This window comes from Talpa occidentalis, unplaced genomic scaffold (assembly GCF_014898055.3).
Source record: "Talpa occidentalis isolate TD23 unplaced genomic scaffold, MPIMG_talOcc4v2.1 talOcc4.16, whole genome shotgun sequence".
In the NCBI taxonomy this organism is placed as follows: Eukaryota; Metazoa; Chordata; class Mammalia; order Eulipotyphla; family Talpidae; genus Talpa; species Talpa occidentalis.
In genome coordinates this window covers 33,603,054-33,627,293 of record NW_023601653.1, presented here as the reverse complement: position 1 = coordinate 33,627,293, position 24,240 = coordinate 33,603,054, and the positions used below count along the sequence as shown (strand labels likewise).

Here is a 24,240-nt window from a genome sequence, read left to right as displayed (position 1 = left end):
TTGGGGTTTATTCCAACATAAATGGCTTTATTTTTCCCCACTCATTGCTTTCTACCGTATTGTGTTGAATCTTTTCTTCCCTGCCAGGAAGCAAGTTCCTTAGCAACATCTAATTTCCTGTTATTTTCAATTATTAGTATAGTCTCTTTTGGCTATTTAATACCAAGGTCCATTCATCTGAAAAAAGATTAATTGCAAACTTGTTTCCAAGTGTATCTCCTACAGTTATTTGGAAGTATGTGTACATGTGTGTATGTGTGCATGTAAATTGTGTGTATCCATGTGTTTTGTGGGTATGTGGGTATACTGTGTGAATGTGCATATGTGCGAGCGTGTGTGCATGTAAATACATGCCTATTGTATATACACACGTTTGTATGTATACATGTGTACTATGTGAATGTGTACATGTTAAAGTATATGTGGGTTTGTGTATGTATATAGCTCTGTGGGTGTGTGTGTCTGAGGGTATTCTAGTTCTGAGATACCTTTTCTTCCCCCTTCTTGAGCCCAGTTCCTAAGAAGTAACAGAAGAGGAGTTTGTGGATGGTAAGGTCATTTTTTGGGGGGGGCTCCAACTGCTGAGGTCTTTCTCTAGAATGCCAAAAACTCAGGTGACTTAAGTTTTGGGTCAGAGTAGAGTTTCAGGATGCAGAAACATGATGTTTGTTACATACAGATTATAACGAGTACCCATGGGTAGAGGCCTCTGGTATATGGATACATAGCATAGACCCTTAAAACGTCAGGACATCCCTCTGTCCTCCTTTTCATAGACAATTGACAAAACTCAGCAGCACATAGCAAGCACAGAGAAGTCCAACACATTTTGATTTTCCTCCATGATTACAACTTTTATTTTTCTAAATGTCAAATTTCAGAGTTTAAAAAATTATGCAACTGCTCCAGCATTCCTTGTTTCCAAGCACAGGTTTATTTTTGTGGGGAACCCAGAACCACCTCCCGGAATTATTGACAAGAATACATGAATGAATAAATAGAAAATGCTTGATGTGGTCTAACAAATACCTTATTTCAGCTTTTATGTGAAAATAAGTTGGTATCTGGAATGAAACTTTTATTTCATTGGTGTATGTTAATCTATGAAGACAGTCTTGACTCCGTCTGATTGGACTTTATGACTGCCTCCATGATTTGGGGCAAATAGCACAATCTCTCTGAACCTCAACTTCTTAATCTTAAAATGGGGATAATAATAGTATCTACCTCATGGAGTTGTGTGGAGAATCATATGCCTTAACTCATAAAAAAACACTGAGGCTTCACAAAGTGACATATGTCTCAAAAATGACCTGTTACGGGCCTCCCAGGTGGCGCAGCGGTAGAGCGCTGGGTTGTGAAGCTGCCCGCGGCCTCTGTGGCGCTGGTTCGATCCCCGGCTGCTCCCCAGCCACCGGAGGAGGGTCCCACATGGCGCGCAGACCTCTCCTGCCGCCCGCTGCTCCCCTCAGCAGTGTACTTTGGTCCTTCTGCCTGCTCTGCTCCCCACTCTGGCTCTGGTGAATTCTTTCACCCTCCTGCGCTTCTGACTGTACCCAGTGCATGTATAAACAAAACAAACAAACAAACAAATAAATAAATAAAAAAACATGCCTCTATTAAAAAAAAAAATCTTAAAAAAAAAAAAATGACCTGTTACATATTAATTACATAAAATTAATCAGTACATAGGAATTACATAGAAAAATGAAAAATTTTGTATTTTTCTATAATTAGATATTTTTGATAGAAATTGAATGGTTGAAACTAGTTTTTACTTTGTAATGAAGTTGATTTTTAAATATCTACCTTAGATACTGGGAGTTACTAAGGGGTTAGAGCAGGTTGTTTCTGTGAGAAATTTCTTGATTTGCTCTAGTCAGACTTACCGTAGACTAGGGTGGCTGCAGTACCCAGCGCCCGCCATTTTTTTGACTCAAAGATCAGGCTAGTTAGTTCTCCAGGCAGGACAGCCAAGCTCAAACATTGAGAATATATGGAGCCATCCACAGTCTCAGGGTTGCAAAGCAGAAAAGTCATTATTAAGTAGCAGATCTTGCTGCCCACCCTAACTCACCTTATTTTCCTTTCCACTTTATTTTCCTTCTGCTGCTTCCTGTTGGCTTATTCAGCTCCTCTTTGAAAGGCAGCATGTTTGCAGATTGATATTGAAGGGAAAAGTTTGACCTAACGATTCTTTTCAAATAGCTCCTCAATATTTCATTTATTGTTTCGGCTTCACTGCTTCCCTACCTTCTGATTGTGCACAACCCTTATTAGCTTTATTGGCTTACCCAACTCAAATTGATTTTGTTGAATTTTCTGGAACTGGAGGTAGAGCATTTATATATTTATGTTCCTATATCCTTTCTATTTTTATATTCCCACTTCAAGCTTTCATTCTAAATTCCTCACAGATGCTAAATCTTAGCAGTCTTGATCTTCTCAGCAAATATTTGCCAGGTTGTAATTTTTTATTTGTTATCAACAGCCAAATTTAAACAAGGCTAATCTTGTTCTAATTTGGCTCCTGTAAGCCCTAGTCTTGGTACTTAGAGAAAGCAAATGTTAATTTCTGGTTCTTTCTTCATTGTGTATTCTCTCATTCCCTCATGGACTGTAATTTTTTAAAAAATAAAAACATTTTGGGACAGTAGAAAATGCATTTCAACTTAAATTTAAACAAAGCATTTGGTAAGAACTCTCTGAAAACTACAGATAGCTAGGGGCCAGGGTATCTGTTAGCCTCTCTTGTTAATGTCCTCCCTTTTTTATTACCTCTGATGGTGCTCCAGAATGACCCCTACCTGTTCCAGGGGTCCTGCAGTGGCGGCAACTTGAGTGATGGATACTGCTTACATGTGGACTCCTGCAAAGGCTGCGGGCTATGGGCTCGACTGTGTAGACAACAAGGGCAGAGCTTCATTTGAAAGTATAGACTTGAACCTCCAAATATTGTGTGTGTCTATTTGCTCCCTGCAGGGGCAGAATTTCAGACAAGTGGTCAGAGTGGGCAGTGGGAGAGAACTGCAGGTGGCTGCTGAGTATATTATGAGAGGTTCTCTCAAACCCTGATTTCACTTTCAGATAAGCATCTCCATGGGGGCAGATCCTGGCCTTTGGGCACTAGCTTGCAGAAACAAATGTCTACACCCCCCTTCTGTTACAGCCCCCCCGCTGGTAGAAAGTGTTGTGTTTCCTGCTTATGGCAGCAGGCTGCTGTTTGAACAGCATTTCTCCTCACTATCTCTCTGGCAGGGAACCTGCAATTCCTACCTGGTCAACCAGGCTCCAGGAAGCTTGCCCAGAACATGGCAGTCCAGGCTCACCTCCCAATATTCTCAAGCAGGCATGAGCAGACTATGCCTTTTGTGTGCCAACTCCAATCCACCACCTGTTTTTGTGAAGAAAGTTTTATTAGGACACAGCTACATTCACTTGTTTACACAGCGTTTATGGCTGCCTTCCAGACACCATGGAATGGTTGCGACAGAGACTGGATGGCATGCAAGCCCAAAATGTTTACTTTCTGCACCTTTCCAGAACAGTTTTGCTGACTCTTCTCCTAAACAGAAAGGGCTCCATGTGAGCTCTTATCAGCAGGGTGTGTAATAAATGCTTCTGTTTCATGATTTGCAAAACTCTCACTTTTGCATTTAGCATAGGCTTTTAATATTTGCCAGACATTATGCTCATTGAGCAAATAACCTAAAATTACACTTGTAGATTGGGGTGAGCTCCCCACTAGGGACAGAGAGAGCCTACAGGCAGTTTTATTGTCAAAAGACATCCATTTACAGCTGCTCCTCAATGTTGTTTCATGCAATGTTGTTTCATTATAATATCGATTGGAAAAATAAAATCCCAGCCACGTCGAAAGAAGTGGCGTTATTTGAGGACCTGCTTTCATTATACATCATTTTCTTAAAATTAGTTTCCAGGCACCTATCCACAACGTTAGGGGAGGACTTACTGTCCACATGCGGATGCAGAACAGGCCTTGGGAACTCAGCTTTGATCCTAAGCTAAATCCTCCCAACCCAGAACTTTTCCCAACTGTGGATCTCAGTTCAAGAACATAAATCTTATCAAATTCCATAAGGATATGCCAAGATGGAACATAATCAGAGCACTTACGTGGAAGTCCAAATATACACACACGCATGCACACACACACATAAAATTACAAGGTTAGCATTAACTTTATTTTTTTATTTTTTATTTTAAAGATTTATTTATACAAGAACGGGGTACAGGCCAGGTGTGCGGGAGGGTGAGAGGATTCACTAGAGACAGAGCAGGGAACAGAACAGGCAGACTGACGAAATACACTGCTGAGGGGACCAGTGGGTGAGACAGGAGAGGTCTGCTGCGCCATGTGGGACCCTCGCCGGCTGGTGGGGATCGAACCCGTGCTGCAGAGGCTGCAGACAGCTTCACCGCACTGTGCTCAACCATCTGTGCCACAAGGGGAGACTCTAGCATTAACTTTAAAAAAAATATCGGCCTCCCCGGTGGCACAGCGGGTTGACCACGTGCTGTGAGGCTGTCTGCAGCCTCTGTAGTGCAGGTTCGATTCCCGGCCAGCCAGGGAGAGACCCACATGGCGTGGCAGACCTCTCCTGTCTTGCCTGCTGCTCCCCTCAGCAGTGCTTTCGGTCCATCTGCCTGTTCTGATCCCTGTTCTGTCTCTGGTGAATCCTCTCACCCTCCCATGCCTCTGGCCTGTACCCCGGCTCTTATATATATAAATAAAAATTTACAAAATCTTAAAAAAAATGTCAAATGGGAACCTCTCAGACACTCAGGTGTCCCTCATTACAGAAATCTGACTTTGATAAGTACAAGGATGAGAACACTCTTAACTCCTTGATCTGAAGCGAGCTGCTCTCATTTATCTTCTCTCCTGCCCAGTGGTCAGCCCATCCCCAGGGTGGAGTATACCGAGGAAGAAACGAAAACTTGGGGTGTTGTGTTCCGGGAGCTCTCCAAACTCTACCCCACGCACGCTTGCCGGGAGTATTTGAAAAACTTCCCTCTGCTGACTAAATACTGTGGCTACAGGGAGGACAATGTACCTCAACTTGAAGATGTGTCTGTGTTTCTGAAAGGTAAGGGCTACAGGCTGTCTCTTCCCAGCCAACATCCTCATTTGTTTTCTAAAGATTCATGTTGCAGCAAAGGCCCTTTTCCCAAAAGGGGAAAAACTTTTGATTTCAAAAGAGGAGCATTGGGGCCTCACTGGTGGTGCAAGTGGTTAAGCATCAGCACTATGAAGCTATCTGCTGCCACTGCAGCACGAGCTCAATCCCCAACCAGGGAGCTGACCCACATGGTGCAGCAGACCTCTCCTGCCTCGCCTGCTGCTCCCCTCAGCAGTGTATTTCAGTCAATCTGCCTGTTCTATTCCCCACTCTGTCTCTGGAGAATCCTCTCACCCCTTGCATCTCTGGCCTGCACCCCAGCTATTGTATGCATAAATAAATAAATCTTAAAAAAAAAAAGAGGAGCATTGAATCAATAACTACCAGGGCCACTGCAGCAAGCAGAGATAGACTCAGTTGTTTATGTAGCTCTGGGACTTGGTAGGTCACATATGGTAAAACCCCAATGCTTATTTGCAAGTTCAGGTTTTGAGTTTTTTCTGATGCTGCATAGGTAAGCTACATAGGTAAGCTGACTTTACTTGCTTTGTTAAAAATATCACGGACAATGTTGAACACTAATGACCCATGTAACTTTCCAAGTTTTTCTCCCGTGCCCAGAAAGCCTCTGCTTTAGTTAGCTGTGGGCTCTCTGGGCCTTTATTTAGGCCATGTCTTTTGCTAGAAAAGTTATCCCTTCTCCACCTACTGAAATTCTACCTAGTCTTCAAGATTCAGAACAAGTCCTGTCCTTTCTTCTCTGTGAATCCCAATCAGCATAGCCAGCATGACCTCTGCCATCTCTGACTTCATTCCAGATCATGTATATACCAGGAGGCAATGAGGCATGGTCTTACCCTGAGGACCTTGCCTGTTGTGGTAGGAGGGTCCCTGTGGTGAACAGCATCCTCAGTATTTGTGATGGAAAGAGGTTGAGAATCTCTGATCAGCATCCTTTAATTAGCACCTAATTACAAACTGCATTGCCTTCTTGTTGGTAAACTGGATTATATTCTCCCTCATGGCTCTACCTCGACTTACCCTCTTGATGCCCATGGGCTTCTATGCATATTCCATCTTTATGGTGGACTTGATTGCTTGTGTATGGGGATAGCATTTTTACTGCGTTGTTTCTCAAGTCCCAGTAATTAGACTACCACCTCACAATTTTTGCCATATTTGTCAACTAGAGTCAGTGGTATGATACAGCACTAACTCTAGTTGCAAAATGTCTGGGTTGAGTCCCCATTCTTCTAGTTCCTAGTTTTTTTTTTTCTTAAAGATTTATTTATGCATGCAAAAACTGGGGTACAGGCCAGAGGTGCAGGGGGTGAGAGGATTCACCAGAGACGGTAGGAAACAGAACAGGCAGACTGACTGAAATACACTGCTGAGGGGAGCAGCAGGTGAGGCAGAAGAGGTCTGCTGTGCCATGTAGGTATCTCCCTGGCCAGGGATTGAACTTGTGTTGCAGAGGCCGTGGATAGCTTCATAGTGCTGTGTTTAACCACTTGCACCATCAAGGAGGACCCCCAATTCCTAGTTGTGTGTCATGAGACTTGTTGCCTTAAACTCTCTGTGCCTCAGTTTCTTCTGAGGAAGATAATTTTATGTACCTCACAAAGTGGTTGGGAGTAAAATGAATACTCTGTCTCATAGCTCTGGTTATTGCTCAATCCACTTGAAGCACAATAGAGCCTTAGTTTTATTTATTTTTTTAATTTTTTTAAAGGTTTATTTATTTATTTATACAAGCACTGGGTACAGTCAGAAGTGCAGGAGGGTGAGAGAATTCACCAGAGCCAGAGCTGGGAGCAGAACAGGCAGACTGACAAAGTACACTGCTGAGGGGAGCAGTGAGTGCAGCAGGAGAGGTCTGTGTGCCATGTGGGACCCTTGCCAGAGGCTGGGGATCGAACTGGTGCTGCAAAGGCTGCAGGCAGCTTTGCAGCCCAGCGCTCAACCGCTGTGCCACTGGGGAGGCCCAGAGCCTTAGTTTTAATGATTATTGTTGCTGTTGTTTTCGTAATCCTTGGTGACCGGATGCCAGGGGATGTGTTTGCCTCATTACTGGCACTTAGCGAACACAATGTGAATGTATGTGTTCTTATTTTTCTTAAATGATTCACTTAAAAATACCTAACTTATTTAAAAAAGGGAAAATTTTAAACAATGCTATCCACAAATTCAAAGTTCTTGACATGATAGTTGCATATTTTAGAAAATTATATAAAATTTCATAACCATTAAAATGAAACATTTTAATAGTATACTACCTCTATGTCCCACATGTGGGATATACTAACTTGACAAATATAAGATAGAAAAAGAAGAAAACACACTTGGCTATTCTATATTGAATGGGGAATGATAGAAAGTGGAAGTTTCAAGAATGAACACAATACTGTTAGAATTACTGATCAGTGGAGACTCCAGAAATCCCAGGATGGACTTGTATTATAATCTTAATTACTTTTTGTCTTTAAAAACCATTTCGAACCATTCTGAGGTACTCTCCTCATGACTTGAGATTTCAGAATAGGAAACTTTAAATGCTGGTGCCAGAGAGAAGACCAGCTTTCCTGTTGTAAAATTTTCAAGTCTTCAGGAGAATGAAGCATCAGGTAGCTCTTGAACTGAAACACTGAGGACTTACAACATACTTGAGTTGGCAGTGTAAGCTGATTGCGTAGATTTTGTGGTGTTCTGCTTATTTTGGTTCTTCTTCCAAAAACTAACAGAGCATAGAGATGGAGCTTTAGTGTGCCTCTTCCAATTGCCATGATTAATATGATTGTTTTCATAATATCACAGAAAACAACAGCATAGAAAGCAGCTAGGTGGTATGTATCATAACAAGCTATAATATGAACTGATTCCAAAATGCTAGTGAAGGAAGTGGATTAACTGCCTAGTTACTGACCACAGATATGCAAAGGGAATCCCTACCTGTGTCTTTCAGAAAGAGTGTTGCTTTAGATTGTAATCTCCTGTGGATCTGTGGTTTCTTATCCTAATTTGGGTTCTAAATTTAAATCCTTACATTTTTTTCCACCTTTCTTTCCATTTTAATGTATGTCTCATTTCCCTGGAAACCATCATTTCAGAGTATATTTTAGTCATCAGAAGCCAGCAACGTGATAGCTGTTAACAGCATATGTCATTCAATTGTCTCTAGTTTTGAGATCTAGATTACTTTATTTCTAGAACATCTGTGTAAATAGGAAGCCCTCCTTGAGCCCTCAAGCCCTCAATCAGGTTAATACTCAGTTTACTCTTTCTGTTGCTTCTTTAGAAAGGTCTGGCTTCACGGTGAGGCCAGTGGCTGGATATCTGAGTCCGAGAGACTTCCTGGCAGGATTGGCCTACAGAGTGTTCCACTGTACTCAGTACATCCGGCATGGGTCTGATCCCCTCTACACCCCAGAACCGTGAGTACCCCCACTGCAAGCCTAGGCTAGTCGGAGACCTGCACACGGTAAGGTGTTCATTGAAAGTCACTTAGGTTTCTTTTACCTCAGAGTAATTTCATCTTTCCAGTCAGTGAGAGCCACAGTACTTGACTGCAGACATGAGGGACAAGTGAAAGACCAGAGTGCTCAGCTGGGTGCGTAGGGCCTCTGATAGTCTCGTAATAACTTGTCTAACTTTTTCCCAACACTGAACCTTCTCTTTTGGCCTGTCTGTTGATGACATAAAATCTTAAACCCTGAATTTATAAAACTGTGATCCACATAGGCCAGTAGGACAAAGTAGCATTGAAAAAAATAGGCTTCACCCAGAAATCCTCATAATGAATATAATCTTACATGCTAGACAGTAACTCATTTTGTTATAGGACAGGGAGAGGGGCAGCCCAAACCCTGCAAACCTGCCTATTCTAAATGGGTTCTGTCATCCGCCGCATCAACACAAAACATATGAGACTTTAATGGGAAGGAACTTTAATTAAACTAGGAAACAATACAGGTAAGGCAAAGAGTCTAGTTTCTAAATGAAGCATCCAGAGTTACCCGTCCCCTCGTGGGTAAAAGTCCATCCAAATGGGATTGGCCCAGAACAAGGCCCCAAAGCCTGCTACAAGTCTAAAGCATCTTCCAGTGGAGACCCACAGAAAAGGGTCAGAAACAACCAGACAAGCCCGGAAGGAAAATAACAAAATCAACATCAAGATAAAAGCTGCCATGGTCACCTCTCCACGGGTCTCACCCACATCTGTGTCACCCAGTCCACGACCAAAAGACAAGCAGAGTTTCTTCACGTGTCTCTAGGCTCCATGCGCCTCCTCCAGGTCTCCTGGCTCCATCCTGCTCCTTCCTCAGTCTCTTCTGCAGCTTCTCCTCCTCCTGCTCAGCTCCACCCTCCCTTGGGTGGGGCAGGGAACCTCCCCCTTTCCTGGGGACCACCCTGTTACAATCTCATCTCCACAGCAACCCTATCGTTAGGTGCTGTTTTTATCTCCATTTTTATTGAGGAGGAGATGAAGGCATAGAGTAGTAAACACTGATGCATGTGCCTGTCCCACAGAAGGTGCCTCTCATATTAAGGAAGTTCATGAACACACACCACAGTATTTGTTATAGGGCAGGGTGAGGGGCACCCCAGAACCCCTAAATCAGCCTGCTTTAAATAGGTTCTTTCGTCCGCCGCATCAAAGTAAAACACACTCTATTGTGTAAGACCTTTAATGGAAAGGAATTTTAATACAATTAGTGTGCAATAAATAAATGAGAAGGCAAAGACAAAGAATATAGTTTTCAAATCAAATATAGTTACCCATCTCCTTGTGGGTAAATGTCCAGCCAAACGGGGTTGGCCCAAAGCAGGACCACTGAGGCCTGAAAGCCTGCCACAAGTCTAAGGCACCTCCTGGTAGGTATCCTTAGGAAAGGGGCAGAAGGGGCCAGACAAGTCTGGAAGGAAAAGAACAAAATCAAGATAAAGGCTGTCATTGTTAACCTCCCCACAGGTCTCTCATCCATGTCTGTTTCAAGTGTCTCCTTCCACGTCCCCTAAGTTCCTGGTACAAGTCCAAGGCCGAAAAGCAAGCACAGCTTCCTCACATGTCTCCGCTCCCTGTGCCTTCTCCAAGTCTCCTTCTGGCTCTCTTTCCTGCTTCCTTCCTACTCTCAGTCTCCTCTCTAGATTTCCCTCCTCCTAGCTCAGCTCCACCCTTCCTTGGTGGGGCAGGGAACCTGGAACCTTCCCTTTCCCTGGGGACCACCCTGTTACACTCTTATTGGGGCTCCTTTCTCCTTCAGCCTTTTTCATCACCCTCCAACTCAGAGCTCTGTGCTGTGCTCTCCCAGCTACCTTAGTTTTCTGCGCATTCCACCAATCCTACCCACCACCTCTAGATTTATACACGGTTTGTGATCTTGAAAGGGAACCGCTAAGCAAACGAAATCTCTCCTGTTCCTGCTAAAAGAGTCATAGGTCTGGTGCAGTATCTAATGCAAAGTAAATGTAAACAACAAGTTTTGCTTCTCTAAAACCTATCTAGATGAGATTACCTAAATGAGGTTACATTTTAATAAGGCCAGACAGCCGGCCAGGCTGATTGATCTCCCAGGGCATCCTCAAATACCTGTCTTTTTTCACAAACTTTTGTGCTTACTGACCGATGTTATCAATGTATAAAAGAAACCCTTTGTCCCTAGACTGGTGCTCAGACCTTATGGGGCTACCCAGGTCTGGGACCTCATGCATGTGTAATAAAGCTTCTCCTGACCTCACCATTCCTGAAGGCTTGTTCTTCCTCTGCCTTGGTAGAAGGATAGAATTTATTTCTGCAACAATCCTTCTTTGACTTTATCACTTTTAAGTGAATCTCTGTTGGGACTTTTATCCTTTTCCTCTTGGCCAGTGGGCTTGTTAGGAGAGCAACGGGAAGCAGTGTACTGTGTCATACTGCTGTCACAGATGGGAAGCAGGGTTAAATGTGGATCCCCGAGTGTTAATAATTTGGCTGCATGACACATGCATATGCAAAATCTCCCAGTGTGAACCACCAAAATTTACCAAATTTTCCACTGCTTTCAAGGCCAACAAAGGTTCTGTTCTCTCTGGGAACATGCTCGCCAACCCCTGCACAATCACTCTTTCCTCAGTCTCTGTCATTTACTTTCCTCAGAATCCACCTTTGCCTGTATTTGACCTTGCTAGCTTTTAACTTTTTGGCCCCAGGTTCCCTACGAATGTGCATTGCATGGGCGAAGGATGGGCATGCCTTTTTGGATACTCAGAAGCAAGTCACCTACCATTGGCTTAACATGACTAAACATTTTTATTTATTTCAAATTTACTTATGCATATAAGAACTGGGGTGTAGGCCAGAGGTGGGGAGGGGTGAGAGGATTCACCAGATACAGAGCGAGGAGCCGAATAGGTGGATCTACTGAAACACTGCAGAAGGGAGCTGCAAAGAGGTAGGAGAGGTCTGCTGCACCATGTGGGTTAGCTTTCTGGCCAGGGATCGAACTCTTGGGCAGTGGCTGGCTAGCTTGATAATACTGAGAACCCCTGTACACCAGGGAGGCCCCAAAAGTGACTAAACATTTTAAACTTGTGTCCTGCACCTTCTCTGAAAGGGTAAACTACTTGAGAGCAGTGCCCTGTGTTATATTTCCTTGTGTGCTTTAGATTTATTTATTTATTTATTTATTTATTTATTATTATTTATTTTATTTTATTCTGGGTACAGTCAGAAGCGCAGGAGGGTGAGAGAATTCACCAGAGCCAGAGAGGAGAGCAGAACAGGCAGAGTGACGAAGTACACTGCTGAGGGGAGCAGCGGGCGGCAGGAGAGGTCTGTGCGCCATGTGGGACCCTCGCCGGTGGCTGGGGATCGAACCGGCGCTGCAGAGGCCGCGGGCAGCTTCGCAGCCCAGCGCTCAACTGCTGCGCCACCAAGGGAGGCCCTTTCCTTGTGTGCTTTAAAAAAATGAACAAACCTTTATTGGGAGACAACTATGTACTTGGCTTGTCTGGGAATAAGACAAGGTCCCTGTTCTCCTTTTTTTTTTTTTTAAAGATTTATTTATTTAGGGCCTCCCCTGGTGGCGCAGGTGGTTGAGCACAGCACTGTGGAGCTGTCCACAGCCTCTGCAGCGCCGGTTCGATCCTGGTCGGCTAGCAAGGGTCCCACATGGCGCAGCAGACCTCTCCTGTCTCGCCCGCTGCTCCTCTCAGCAGTGTATTTCGTCAGTCTGCCTGTTCTGTTCCCGGCTCTGTCTCTGGTGAATCCTCTCAGCCTCCCGTGCATCTGGCCTGTACCCTGGTTCTTGTATAAATAAATAAATAAAAATCTTTAAAAAAAAAAACCTAAAGAGTTATTTATTTATGCATACAAGAACCGGGGTACAGGCCAGAGGTGCGGGGGGTTGAGAGGATTCTCCATAGACAGAGTGGGTAACAGAACAAGCATATTGAAGGTCCCTGTTCTCCTTGATGAATAGGGGATGCAACAATGATGGTCAGGTAGGTGGTATGTATCAGGTGCATGGGCTGTATTGTGCTCAAAGTGCTGTGAAGTCAAATGCTGCAAAGTCAGGAGATGAAGTGTGATGAGTAAGCAGAGGCCTGCCTGGATGAGCATATCTCTGGGTAGAGCATTCCAGGTAGAGAGAGAGGAGCAACAGCTGGGAGCTGTCTCTGTATATCTGGTCCCTTCGGCTCCATTCAAATGAGTGCCTAGACCTAATGTTACCTTAATGTACTAACTCACTTGTGATATCGTGATTGAGAATAAGAAAAACAGATTTAGTTTTTACTCCCATTTCTAGCAGAAGTTCTAAACTTTTGGAATTTCCTGAGTGGTGAGAGGTAACATCTTTTGTTATGTTAACGAGGTGACTTTTGGAATGCCCCTCGGCCTCCTAAGGATGGGGCTTTTATCTTGTTAGCTTCCTGGGAGGGGAAGTGGTGATTGTTTGTAGCGATCAACCACACCAGTGTAAAAAGTCTTCATAAAGCCCTAAAGGACAGGATTGGGAGATCTGGGTTGGTGAGCAAGTGGAGAATCAGGGTGAGTGGCTTGAATTCAAAGAATGGAAGATCCTGCCCTCTTCCCCACACCTTCCCTGTGTGTCTCTTTCATCTGGATGTTCATGTGTATCTTTTCATAATGAACCAGTAATCCAGTAAGTAAAATGTTTCCCTGAGTTCTGTGAGCAGCTTTAGCAAATTAGTGGAATCTAAAGAGAGGTTTGAGGAATTTGGGTTTATAACCACTTGATCAGAGGTACTGGTAATACCTGCGACAGGTATCTGAAGTGGGTGGGGGAGGGCAGTCTTGCAGGCCTGAGCCATCCACTGGTGGAATCTGATGATATCAACGTGTAATGGTGTCAGGATTGATTTAAATTGTGGCTACCCAGCTGGTGTCAAAGAATTGCTCCTAGTTGTGGGGAAACCCCTCCTCCATAGAAATTGGCTCTAGGAATCCAAAGGAGCACAGTTCTTCAGGCCACCAGGGTTATCACTTTGCTTATGATACCGTTTCACTTGAACAGTCTGGAGATTGATAGACAGTCACGGTCTGCGCTGGGAGCAGTGAGCCCTGGGACATTCAGGCAGTTTAGCTGATGGTGGCGGAAGTGGGCAGGGATTGGAGTGGACTCTCCTGAGACCCTTCCTCTTCTTGCAGGCCTGGGGTCCACTGACAGGTGGGTCTCTGAGGGGTCACTATATTGTTTTTTTTAGCTACTTTCAGCTTTCCCGAAAGTGTTTTCTGAGTAAACAAAGGTTACTTATAGGACTCAAGACATTTGGAAAAGAAATGCTTAGAGTGGAGTGAGTGCTCAAAGGAGCATTGTCAGAGTTAGAAAGGCAATCTCTAAATCTAGCCCAGAGGGGTTACAAATGGCCCTGTTTACAAATAGCAGGCACTTTGTTAGTTTCCATTGAATAACTGGCCCTCCTGAGATCTGTGATGGCATGCCAATAGGTATGCAGAGAGCAAGGGCGAAGAAATGAGATTTTAGCCACAGAGATCTATAAAATTTTGGGATAATGTGTTACATTTTTACGAAAGTACTTTCAGCCAATTCATTCAGCAAACATTTATGTGCAATGGTAGCAGGGGGTGCAGCGGATTCAAAGATGAATAAAACATAGCAGCGCTTTTTTAAAATTAGCTCACAGTGTCTGGCAGGAGAGATAGAAACATAAATAATTATGTGGTCAGGGCTATAACAGGGTGAGAGGAACACAGAGGAGGGGGCAATCCTGAAAGGCTTTTCAGAGAAAGTATAAATTGAGTGGGGGATCTAGAAGGCTAAGTAGGAATTTTTCTGTGGAACAAAGCAGGGTGGAGAGGGAAGGGAAGGCTTTTAAGACAAGAAAACAGCAATTGCAAACTTGTGGAGCCTCGCCAGGGGCGTAATGGAGCAAGGCTTACTGTCCACTGGAGTGGACAGAGCAAGGGTCATGAGTGAGGGATGAAATGTTTCTTCTGTCTGCAATGTAAACGGTGATTTCTCAAAGTAGGACATTTGGGCTTTAATTCAGTAGGCAATAGGAAGCTATGAAGGTTTTTGTTTTTTTTTAAAGATTTATTTATTTATGCATACAAGAACTGGGGTACAGGCCAGAGGTGTGGGAGGGTGAGAGAATCCACCAGAGACAGAGTGGGGAACAGAACAGGCAGACTGACTGTAAACACTGCGGAGGGGCGCAGTGGGCGAGATAAGAGAGGTCTGCTGTGCCATTGTAACAGGGTGGTCCCCAGGAAAGGGGGAGGTTCCCTGCCCCACCCAAGGGAGGGTGGAGCTGAGCAGGAAGAGGAGAAGCAGAAGAAGAGACTGAGGAAGGAAGCAGGATGGAGCCAGGAGCCCTGGAGGAGGCACATGGAGCCTAGAGACACGTGAAGAAACTGCGCTTGTCTTTTGGTCGTGGATGGGGTGACACAGATGTGGGTGAGACCCATGGGGAGGTGACAATGGCAGTTTTTATCTTGATGTTGATTTTGCTCTTTTCCTTCCGGTCTTGTCTGGTTATTTCTGACCCTTTGCTGTGGGTCCCCACTGGAAGATGCTTTAGACTTGTGGCAGGCTTTGGGGCTTTGCTCTGGGCCAATCCCATTTGGATGGACTTTTACCCACGAGGGGACGGGTAACTTTGGGTGCTTCATTTAGAAACTAGACTCTTTGCCTTACCTGTATTGTTTCCTAGTTTTATTAAAGTTCCTTCCCATTAAAGTCTCATATGTTTTGTGTTGATGCGGCGGATGGCAGAACCCATTTAGAATAGGCAGGTTTGCGGGGTTTGGGCTGCCCCTCTCCCTGTCCTATAACACCATGTGGGTATCTCCCTGGTGGTGCAAGGGGTTAAGCACAGCACTGTGAAGCTATCCACAAACCTCTACAGCATGAGTTCATTCCCTGGCCTGCCAGGGAGCTATGAAGTTTCTTAAGTATGATCAGATAATTGTGTTAGAGAAAGGTGATGGGGGAGGGAGGCTGGGAAAATGTGGAGAGTGAGCTAGTTGGGACTAGCAGCCAGAGGGCTCACATTTCAGTGAAGGGACCTCATTTATCAGATGCTGAGCTAGAGAAGGTCAGCAGGATAAAGACCAGAGGGCATGGTATGAAGAGTATCATTTCGATAATATTTGGTGACTCTGTTGAGAGTGAGTAGAGGGGAGGCTCCCTAAGATAATGCTGAGGTTTTTCACTGGAAGAGGAATGGGTGGTTGTTTTAAAAGGGGAAAGGATGTCCTGAGCAAACTCCATACAGGCTTTGTGGACTCCACCCCCACGATACTGGGAACTACAAATCCCATGATCACCGAAGGGAAGGTTGCGAGGACCTGAGGGTGGAGTTAAGCGACTAGGCTCTGTTTTTGGGTAATTAATGGGCCACGTTTGGGGGAGGGGGCGGGGGTTGCTGGCTTGGCCACAGGTGTGCTAGGTTTTTGCCAGCTCGGCGGGTCATTGGGATTCCAGGTCAGTGGAATGGGTAGGACGCGTTTATGAACTTATCTCCCTCTTTTCTCCCTGAGTTATTCATTTCCCATTTCTCCTTCCCGTGTAAATAAACCTTTTATAAACCTTTTGTGTCTGTCAGCAATTTAGCATTAATAAGTCCCCTTTAAGCATGTGGGTGAGGACCCACAGTCAGGCAACCCCATTTTATATCGGGGTTTTCCCTGTAACACTTTCTAATAATGATTGAGAATACTGGAGGAGGATCAGGCTTAGAGGAAAGAGGGAAAGGGAGAGAAGAGGAATTTGGGTCTGGGGCATGATGTCTTTGTGGTACCCATGGGGGGCCAGCCCCTGGTATTGGAAATAACTGCTGGGAAATCAGAGGTGAATTCAAACTCTCACTGTAGATTTGAGTGTTTTCTTATTTCACACTCCTATAACTACATGATAAGAGAAGGCTAAGTCAGGATGCTAATTTGGGAGAGTTTTTTTTTTTTTTTAAAGATTTATTTATTTATACAAGAACTGGGGTACAGGTCAGAAGCTCAGGAGGGTGAGAGAATTCACCAAAGCCAGAGCAGGGAGCAGAACAGGCAGACAGACCGAAGACACTGCTGAGGGGAGCAGCGGGCAAGGTAGGAGAGGTCTGCTGCGCCATGTGGGGTTCTCCTTGGCTGGTAGGGAATCGAACCGGCGCTGTAGAGGCTGCGGACAGCTTCGCAGCGCAGTGCTCAAATGCTGCGCCACCAGGGAGGCCCAATTTTGGAGTGTTTTTACAGGCTGCTTTTGTGTGTGTGGGTTTATGTCATTCATTTGTTTTCTATATTATTATTTTTTCTGTGGTTGATAACACACATGTAATTCAGAATTCAGAGCATGGGAAAGGATATGCTGTCATCAGTGACTTCATTTCCCATCACTGCTGCCTGGACATCCACTTTATTTTGCCCAGAGGTGACCATTGCTACAAGTTCCCATTGTATTCTTCTAGACGTACATTATGCCGACAAAATTCTCTGCAAAGATCCCTTTGATCCTTATGTATTGCAAAATCCTAAGTCCCCTCCCAGACACATAGTTTAAATCTACTGGTACTGCTGTTCTCTGCCCAAGTACTTTCACAGGTATTGTCTTTGTAATGAAATCCCTATCCTCAATTGAAAACCAATGAAAGGGCAGATTCTCCAATTTGTGAAGTTCAACTTGGCTCCTGTGTTTGGTGTTTGTACTTTGCTTCCAAATAACTGCCTTCAATTGCTGAACAGTTGCAGTGGAGGCAGCGCTAATGAGACCAAGGTGAGCCTTGAAGATGCAGGTAGAAATGAGAATGAAAGCAGCAAAAAGGCATTATCTGAAAAAGACTTGTATTTTCGTTTTCAGCACAGGGAAAATGTATTTTGATATCACGTCTTTGAACACACACTGGGTTTTAAACATGTCTTTGGCTTGTTTGAACATTTTACATGATAAAGACTCTGGGCTTTCTACCTCTGCTCAGAGAATGGGAATTTAGTTATTTTAAATTTTTTAGAAATTATGTTCATTGAGGTTTATTGAGGTAACATTGACTTACAGCACTGGTTATATTTTAGGGGGTAGGATCACACCTCTGCACATGTACATTACACCATGCCCACCACCACAGCCCCAGGATCCTCCACTGCAGTCCCTTGGGCCTCCTCTTTACTTTGCTCCCTCTCTCCCTCCCTTGCCTTCCGGTAGTCTCAGTTCTACAGTCAGATTTGTAGTGTTAGTTTCGCTTGGTTTTGTCTGTTCTTTTGTTTTCTCCATATTCCACATGAGTGAAATCATCCAGTTGCCTTTTTTTCTTCTGACTCATTCCACTTAGCATAATCCCCTCCAGTTCCATCCATGTTGTTGCAAATGGTAAGAAATCACTTTAAAAATGACTGAGTAGTAGTATTTTGTCTGTATAACACATCTTTTTTCCTCCAGTTATCTGTTGTTGCCACTTAGTTTCCATAGCTTGGTTATTGTAAATAGTGCTACAATGAACATAGGAGTTCATATATCCCTTTGAATTAGTGTTTTTGCATTCTTCAGATAGATATATAGGAGATGGATTGCTGGATCATCTGGTAGATATATTTCTGATGTTTTGAGAAACTTTCATGCTTTTTCCACCATAGTGTAGAAGACTCCTTTTTCTCCATGTGCTCACCAACACTTGTTTCTGCTTTTTTCCGTATGGGCCATTCTCACAGGTGTGAGGTGGTATCTCATTATGGTTTTATTTGCATTTCCCTCATGATAAATGAACATTTTTTCGTGTGCCTGTTGGCCATCACTATGTCTTTTTTGGAGAAGTGCCTATTTAGCTCTTCTGCCCATTTTTTTTTAAAGATTTATTTATTTATGCATACAAGAGCTGGGGTACAGGCCAGAGATGCGGGGGGGGGTGAGAGGATGCACCAGAAACAGAGTGGGGAACAGAATAGGCAGATCAACCGAAGTACACTGCTGAGGGGAGCAGCGAGCGAGACAGGAGAGGTCTGCTGCACCATGTGGGTAGCTCCCTGGCTGGGGATCAAACTTGTGCTACAGAGGCTGAGGATATCTTCATAGATTGTGTCTTAACCCCTTGCACCACGAGAGAGGCCCATCCCTGGTTTTCTTGGTGGGAGGAGTTGCTTTATGTTTCTTGAAATGTCACTGTTTCTGCTAGAAGTGGGGAATTTTCTCACTCTTTCTCTTTTTGAGCAGTGCCTGGGGCAGTGACACTGTACTTTGTTGTTGCCTAGCTGCATGCTTTGATCAGAAGAAACTTTGCCACTAATTGAGTATTGAAGCTTGCAAATGATTTCCTTTAAAAAGTCAATTGGGTCAAATTCTAGGTTATTCCACCAACAGCATCCTTTCACTCAGCGAAGTTCCAAGTTGCACTGGTGTGAGAGCAACATTCCATGTATCGACAGAGGCAGGACAAAAACCGGAGAAGCTCAACTTACCTTTTGTGCCTGTGTTTGCCTCTTAGGGAAGCTATATTATATTGCACCCTCTGGCCACCTGTTCTTTTAGAACAGGGCTTTTCAATCTTGGCATTATGGCTATTTTGTACCAAAGAATTCTTTCTTGTGGGAAGCTGTCTTGTACATTTACAGCATCTCTGGCCTGAATCTGCTAGATGCCCTCTCACCCCTGCCAGATGTGATAAGCAGAGATGTCTGTGGGCAGTACCAAGTGTCCTGGTGGGGGGAGGCAACACGGTCCTCAAGTGAGAATCACTGTTCTAGAATCAGAAGTTTGACGAGTCATGCTAACATTGTGGCTTTGTCTGCCAACTATTGTGTTCTTTTTTTCTTAGAAGCAATCTGCAGATTTTGTTTTCTACCTAAAACTCAAATCTGAGTATAGTATAGCATTTCCTTGTTAAACTTCTGCTGGTTTGCAATTACGCATAGGGGAAAATGTCTGATCTCATCAAACCACATCTTCCTTTTTCTTTCCCTCCTCACCCCACTCGCCAATCCTATGCTTCAGTCACACTGGACTTCTCACTCTCCCTGTGAGTCTGCTTCCTGCCTCTATCCCTTTGCACAGGTGACTCATTTTGTCGAATTTGCTGGCAAAATCCTTTAATTCTCGAGAATTAAATCTTAGTCATTACTCTGTCTGTGAAGACTTTTCCAGTCAGAGGTTTATGTTCCTGCTGCATTTAAGCTTGCTTCACCTTTAGCATTTATGACACTGCGTAGCAACCATTTATTCATGCATCAGAGTCCTTCAGAAGACTGTCATTAACTTAGGACCTGTTGGCAAAGGCAATATATGAACAAGACGATTCAGAGTCCATTTGTCTTGTAAAGTGAAAAATGAGTGTACTGAGTGTACTGAAGCGCATGAACAGCAGTTAACCAGGTTCAAGGTCCTGTATATACTTGGAATTCCAGGCCAGATCTATGACCTGTGGGGTGAGGGAACACAGGGGAAGCCCTGGGAGGTAGAGGGATCTTCTGAGGGCACCAGCCCTGTCTTGGGGAGTGTCTTCATCCCAACAGCATCACTCTGATTGCAGGAACTGATGCTGGATACATTCTTTGAATGAGGTTTTTTTACACATTCAATCTTCAGGCAAAATCATGAACCTTTAATGGTGGACTGTTGACACCAATTGAAGCAATGAGGCTAGGTGAATTTGCCCAGAATAACCTTCTTTTCAAATCACATCCAGATTGAGCTGTTCTACTCACTTATGTTGTTTTTGATATAAAGATAGTTTCAGAATAAAAATGTGGCTATTTACTGTGAGCCAAAGAGAGGAATGAAAGGAAATGTGGAGGATATCCTAACTTTCTCCTCATTAAGATGAGACAGAGAGAGAGAAGAGAGAAGAGAGAGCCCCAATGACACTTCACCCAGTACTAAAAAAAAGCATATTTCCTCTCCCTTGAAAAACTAACCTTGAATATTGTCCTACCAAAAGACCAGAGAGTTCATTACCCCATCTTTTTTTTTTTTTAAAGATTTATTTATTTATGCATACAAGAGCTGGGGTACAAGTCAGAAATATGGGGGAGTATGTGTGTGTGTGAGGATTCACCAGAGACAGAGTGGGGAACAGAACAGGCAGACTGATGAAATACACTGCTGAGGGGAGCAGCAGGTAAGACAGGAGAGGTCTGCTGTGCCATGTGGGTTGCTCCCTGGCCGGGGATTGAACTCGTGCTGCAGAGGCCGTGAATTGCTTCATAGTGCGGTGCTTAACCCCTTGTGCCACCAGAGAGGCCCTCATTGCTCCATTTAAAAAAAATAATGCCATGCTGTGATGTGTCCTAAGTTATATTTGAACTATTGGAAGTATTTTATTGAGAGGATATTCCATCAGGCTGGCAACTTCTGCCAAGCATTGGTGCAGGTCTCTAAGGACTGGCATGTGGGTACGGGCCTGAGTTGGTAGGTGTTTCTCCTCCAGGGAGGAGAGTGGGTGAGAGAGGTTGGAACATCTCTGGCTAGGTCTCTGGGTGCTTCTTGCTGGAGAGGGTTGGTGGCAGTGATACAGTTTAGGGAATGCTGGTAAGAGAAAGAAGTGATCTTGCTCCCTAACTGGTTTGGCCCGGCTTGGCCTCTGAATCAGGCTCCTGGTGTGCAGGGGGTGCTGTGGACTTGCAAATATAGTCTGTTTCCAACTCCTTTTAGTTCTGCTTTAGTGTGTTTGACTTTTCTTGCTTGGACACTTCTTGCTAGGGAATCTGTGGCCTCTCTTCTTTATAGTTCCTAGACTCCTTGAATGTGTTTTGTGCCAGGTACACATGTATATGTATATATGATTTGAATTATATCTGTGGTCTGATGGCCAGTGGTATCTTAAAATTGCAGAGCTCTTTAATAAGAATAAAGTTTGATAAAACTATATTCTCCTGCAGCCAAATTCCATGTTCTTCAGAAGCTGTATGGACTTACTGAGGTCTCAGAAATGAAGGAGAGTAGGGTATGAAGATCCTATTTTTTATGGTATCATCCATCCATCATCTATTTGATGACAAACTAGTCTTTTTCATTTCAAGAGAGGCCAAACCCTCCCCTCCCCCACCATATAGATTTAAAAAAAAAATTATTTATGCATACAAGAGCTGGGGTATAGGCCAGAGGTGTGGGGGTGGGGGGTGAGAGAATTCATCAAAGACAGAGTGGGGAACAGAACAGGTAGATCTACTGAAATACACTGCTGAGGGGAGTAGCAGATGAGACAGGAGAGGTCTGCTGCGCCGTGTGGATCAGCATCCTGGCCAGGAATCGAACTCATGCTTCAGTAGCTGTGGATAGCTTCATTGTGCTGCATCTTAACCTCTTGTGCCACCAGGGAGGCCCCCTGATACAGATTTCTAGTTGGAGACCAGAGGTGACCAGATTCCTCGTGATTCTGTACCAGGTACTTATGGAACATAAAACATTACCCAGAGTAGCGCTGAAAAACATCCACAGCACAATCACACAACCCCTTGTCCATTGCTCTGGAGGAGGCACCCAGGAATTTTAAATATAAATGTATCTTCTCTGACATCAATTCCCTGACATCAAGCCAGAATAATATCTGTCTTTCCAGAAGACCTAGTCTTGCCAAAGAAAAATGCAATTTTGTACCAGAAATCCCTCTCAAAATGCTTTCATGAAAACATTTAAAAATATTCATCCTCTTTTATTTTTCAGATGTTGTGCCTAACAGACTAGTCACAGAAATATACTTGGCACAACAGAGTATAAATGTATTCCTTCAGGAGTTCCAGCTCTGGCTGCACTGGGATGAGGGATTTGTCGGCATATACTGATGTGGGGGTATAGTCTTTGGCTCTTTCCTCCTGTGTCACTTTTCAAATCGAAGAGTAAACTTTCACCATTAGGAGATAATTCACGACACCACTGAATAATATGGCAGCATTTCTTGCCATAATACAACCAAATTTGTGTTAAGGAAATCTTGTTGCAGTTGAAGATTTTAGGGGTGATGAATGATATTTTAAAATACAACTCGGTTTAAGTTTATAAAAGCCTCTATAGTTAGGTGATTATTCTTAGAATTGCCACTGTGTTTCAATTTTACAAGTAAAATAAAGGTGAATTATTTCTGACTACAGTTTTCATCCATTTCTAAGTAAACTAAATGAATTGTCTGCTTCGCCTTTGCTTATTAAAACAGAACCCTTGTCCATACTGGCAGAAAATGACATTTATTTCCTTTTCTTGTGGTTTAGACATAAATCCTGATTTGTTAAGTAATGATAACAGCAGGTAAAGAAGCAGGCTCTTAAATTTATAAGGTTGGAGGCGCCTCTCTTGATCGAACAGATGCCTCTCACTAGGTCTCTAATGAGAGGAGAAGTAGGATCTCTCCCTTCTCAGCTTTCCCTCCCTGCTGCCATCTGAGAAATGCTGAACTTGTCTGACTCAATAAGCCCTGGCTTCCGTGGGTGTTTTTGATATTGGGCCTTGTTGAAGTCAAGTCTGGGCAAGGTCTTACTGCCAAGCCAGGAAGATAAGTCAGAGCTTTATAGAGTAAAACCTTCACTCCATGAGCTCTTGTTGGCTTAAACTTCTCATTCCCACAGGATACCCTCATGTGGGCCCAGCTTCCTGCCCAGCCCACTGGCTTCTTCCACAGCGCTGTTATCACTTTGCTCTTCAGGATAGCAAAGCTGCATTATGCTCAGGGTTTCTCAGAAAATGGCAGGTTCTCAGAGGACTGATAGCATAGGCTGCTCCTTTTCCTGGTTTTGAAACCAGAGCTCACACCTCCAGGTTAGCAGCTGTCTTCTCCCTTAGGAGGTGTGGGCCCCCAGGGCCCAGGAAGACACCAAAGGCCCTAACAATTGAAAATACTGTTATTCCTTCCATCTTCCAACATACAACACGTTAACATCAGCAGCAGTAGCAAGAGTAATAGTTTTTACTATTAGTAGTATAAATGTGTGTATCGACTATTTGACACATAAAGTTTCAAGTGTTGTTTATGGGTGAGTTCTTTAAATAGAACAATTCCCTGAATTGTTGCTATAATTATTCTGAGTTTTTGGATAGTGGAAACTGAGGCACAGAAAGGTTAAGTAACTTGTCCCAGGTCAGGATTTAAACTCCTGACTCACAGGAGTCAGGATTTAAACTCAGAAAGTAGGGCCTCTCCTGGTGGCGCAGGCGGTTGAGCGCCACGCTGTGAGGCTGTCCGCAGCCTCTGCAGTGCAGGTTTGATCCCGGCTGGCCGGCAAGGGTCCCAAATGGCATGACAGAACTTTCCTGTCTAGCCCACTGCTCCCCTCAGTAGTGTATTTTGTCAGTCTGCCTGTTCTGTTCCCCTCTCTGTCTCTGGTGAATCCTCTCACCCTCCCTCGCATCTGGCCTGTGCCCCAGTTCTTGTGTAAATGAATAAATAAATCTTAAAAAAAAAACTCAGAAAGTAGAGTCAACCCCTGTGGATTAACCACAATTCCATGTTAGACAAGAAACAGAAACACTCAAAGCTTACATGTGTGCTGAAGTTGACTAATTTCTGGGCTTTCCAGTTTTAAGTTTTGTATAAGATAGATGAAAGTGACACTATCTTCCTTCAGTTTGGTGGCACTGCTTTGCCAGAAGCCCAAGTACCCTACGGGCCTATTGGGTGGTCTCCTGTGCTCTGACATCTGGGCTTTTTTTTTTTTTTAAAGATTTATTCATGC

At 44.0% G+C, this 24,240-nt stretch overlaps 1 protein-coding gene across 1 annotated transcript in view; it reads left to right on the top strand.

The window, feature by feature from the left end:
* Positions 1 to 24,240, top strand: part of TPH2 (tryptophan hydroxylase 2) — a 111,347-nt gene that overhangs the window by 28,609 nt on the left and 58,498 nt on the right. The window contains exons 6-7 of the mRNA XM_037515247.2: positions 4,915 to 5,111; positions 8,440 to 8,575. Of these exons, the coding sequence (XP_037371144.1) occupies positions 4,915 to 5,111; positions 8,440 to 8,575 (333 nt within the window). The remainder of the gene's footprint in view (positions 1 to 4,914; positions 5,112 to 8,439; positions 8,576 to 24,240) is intronic.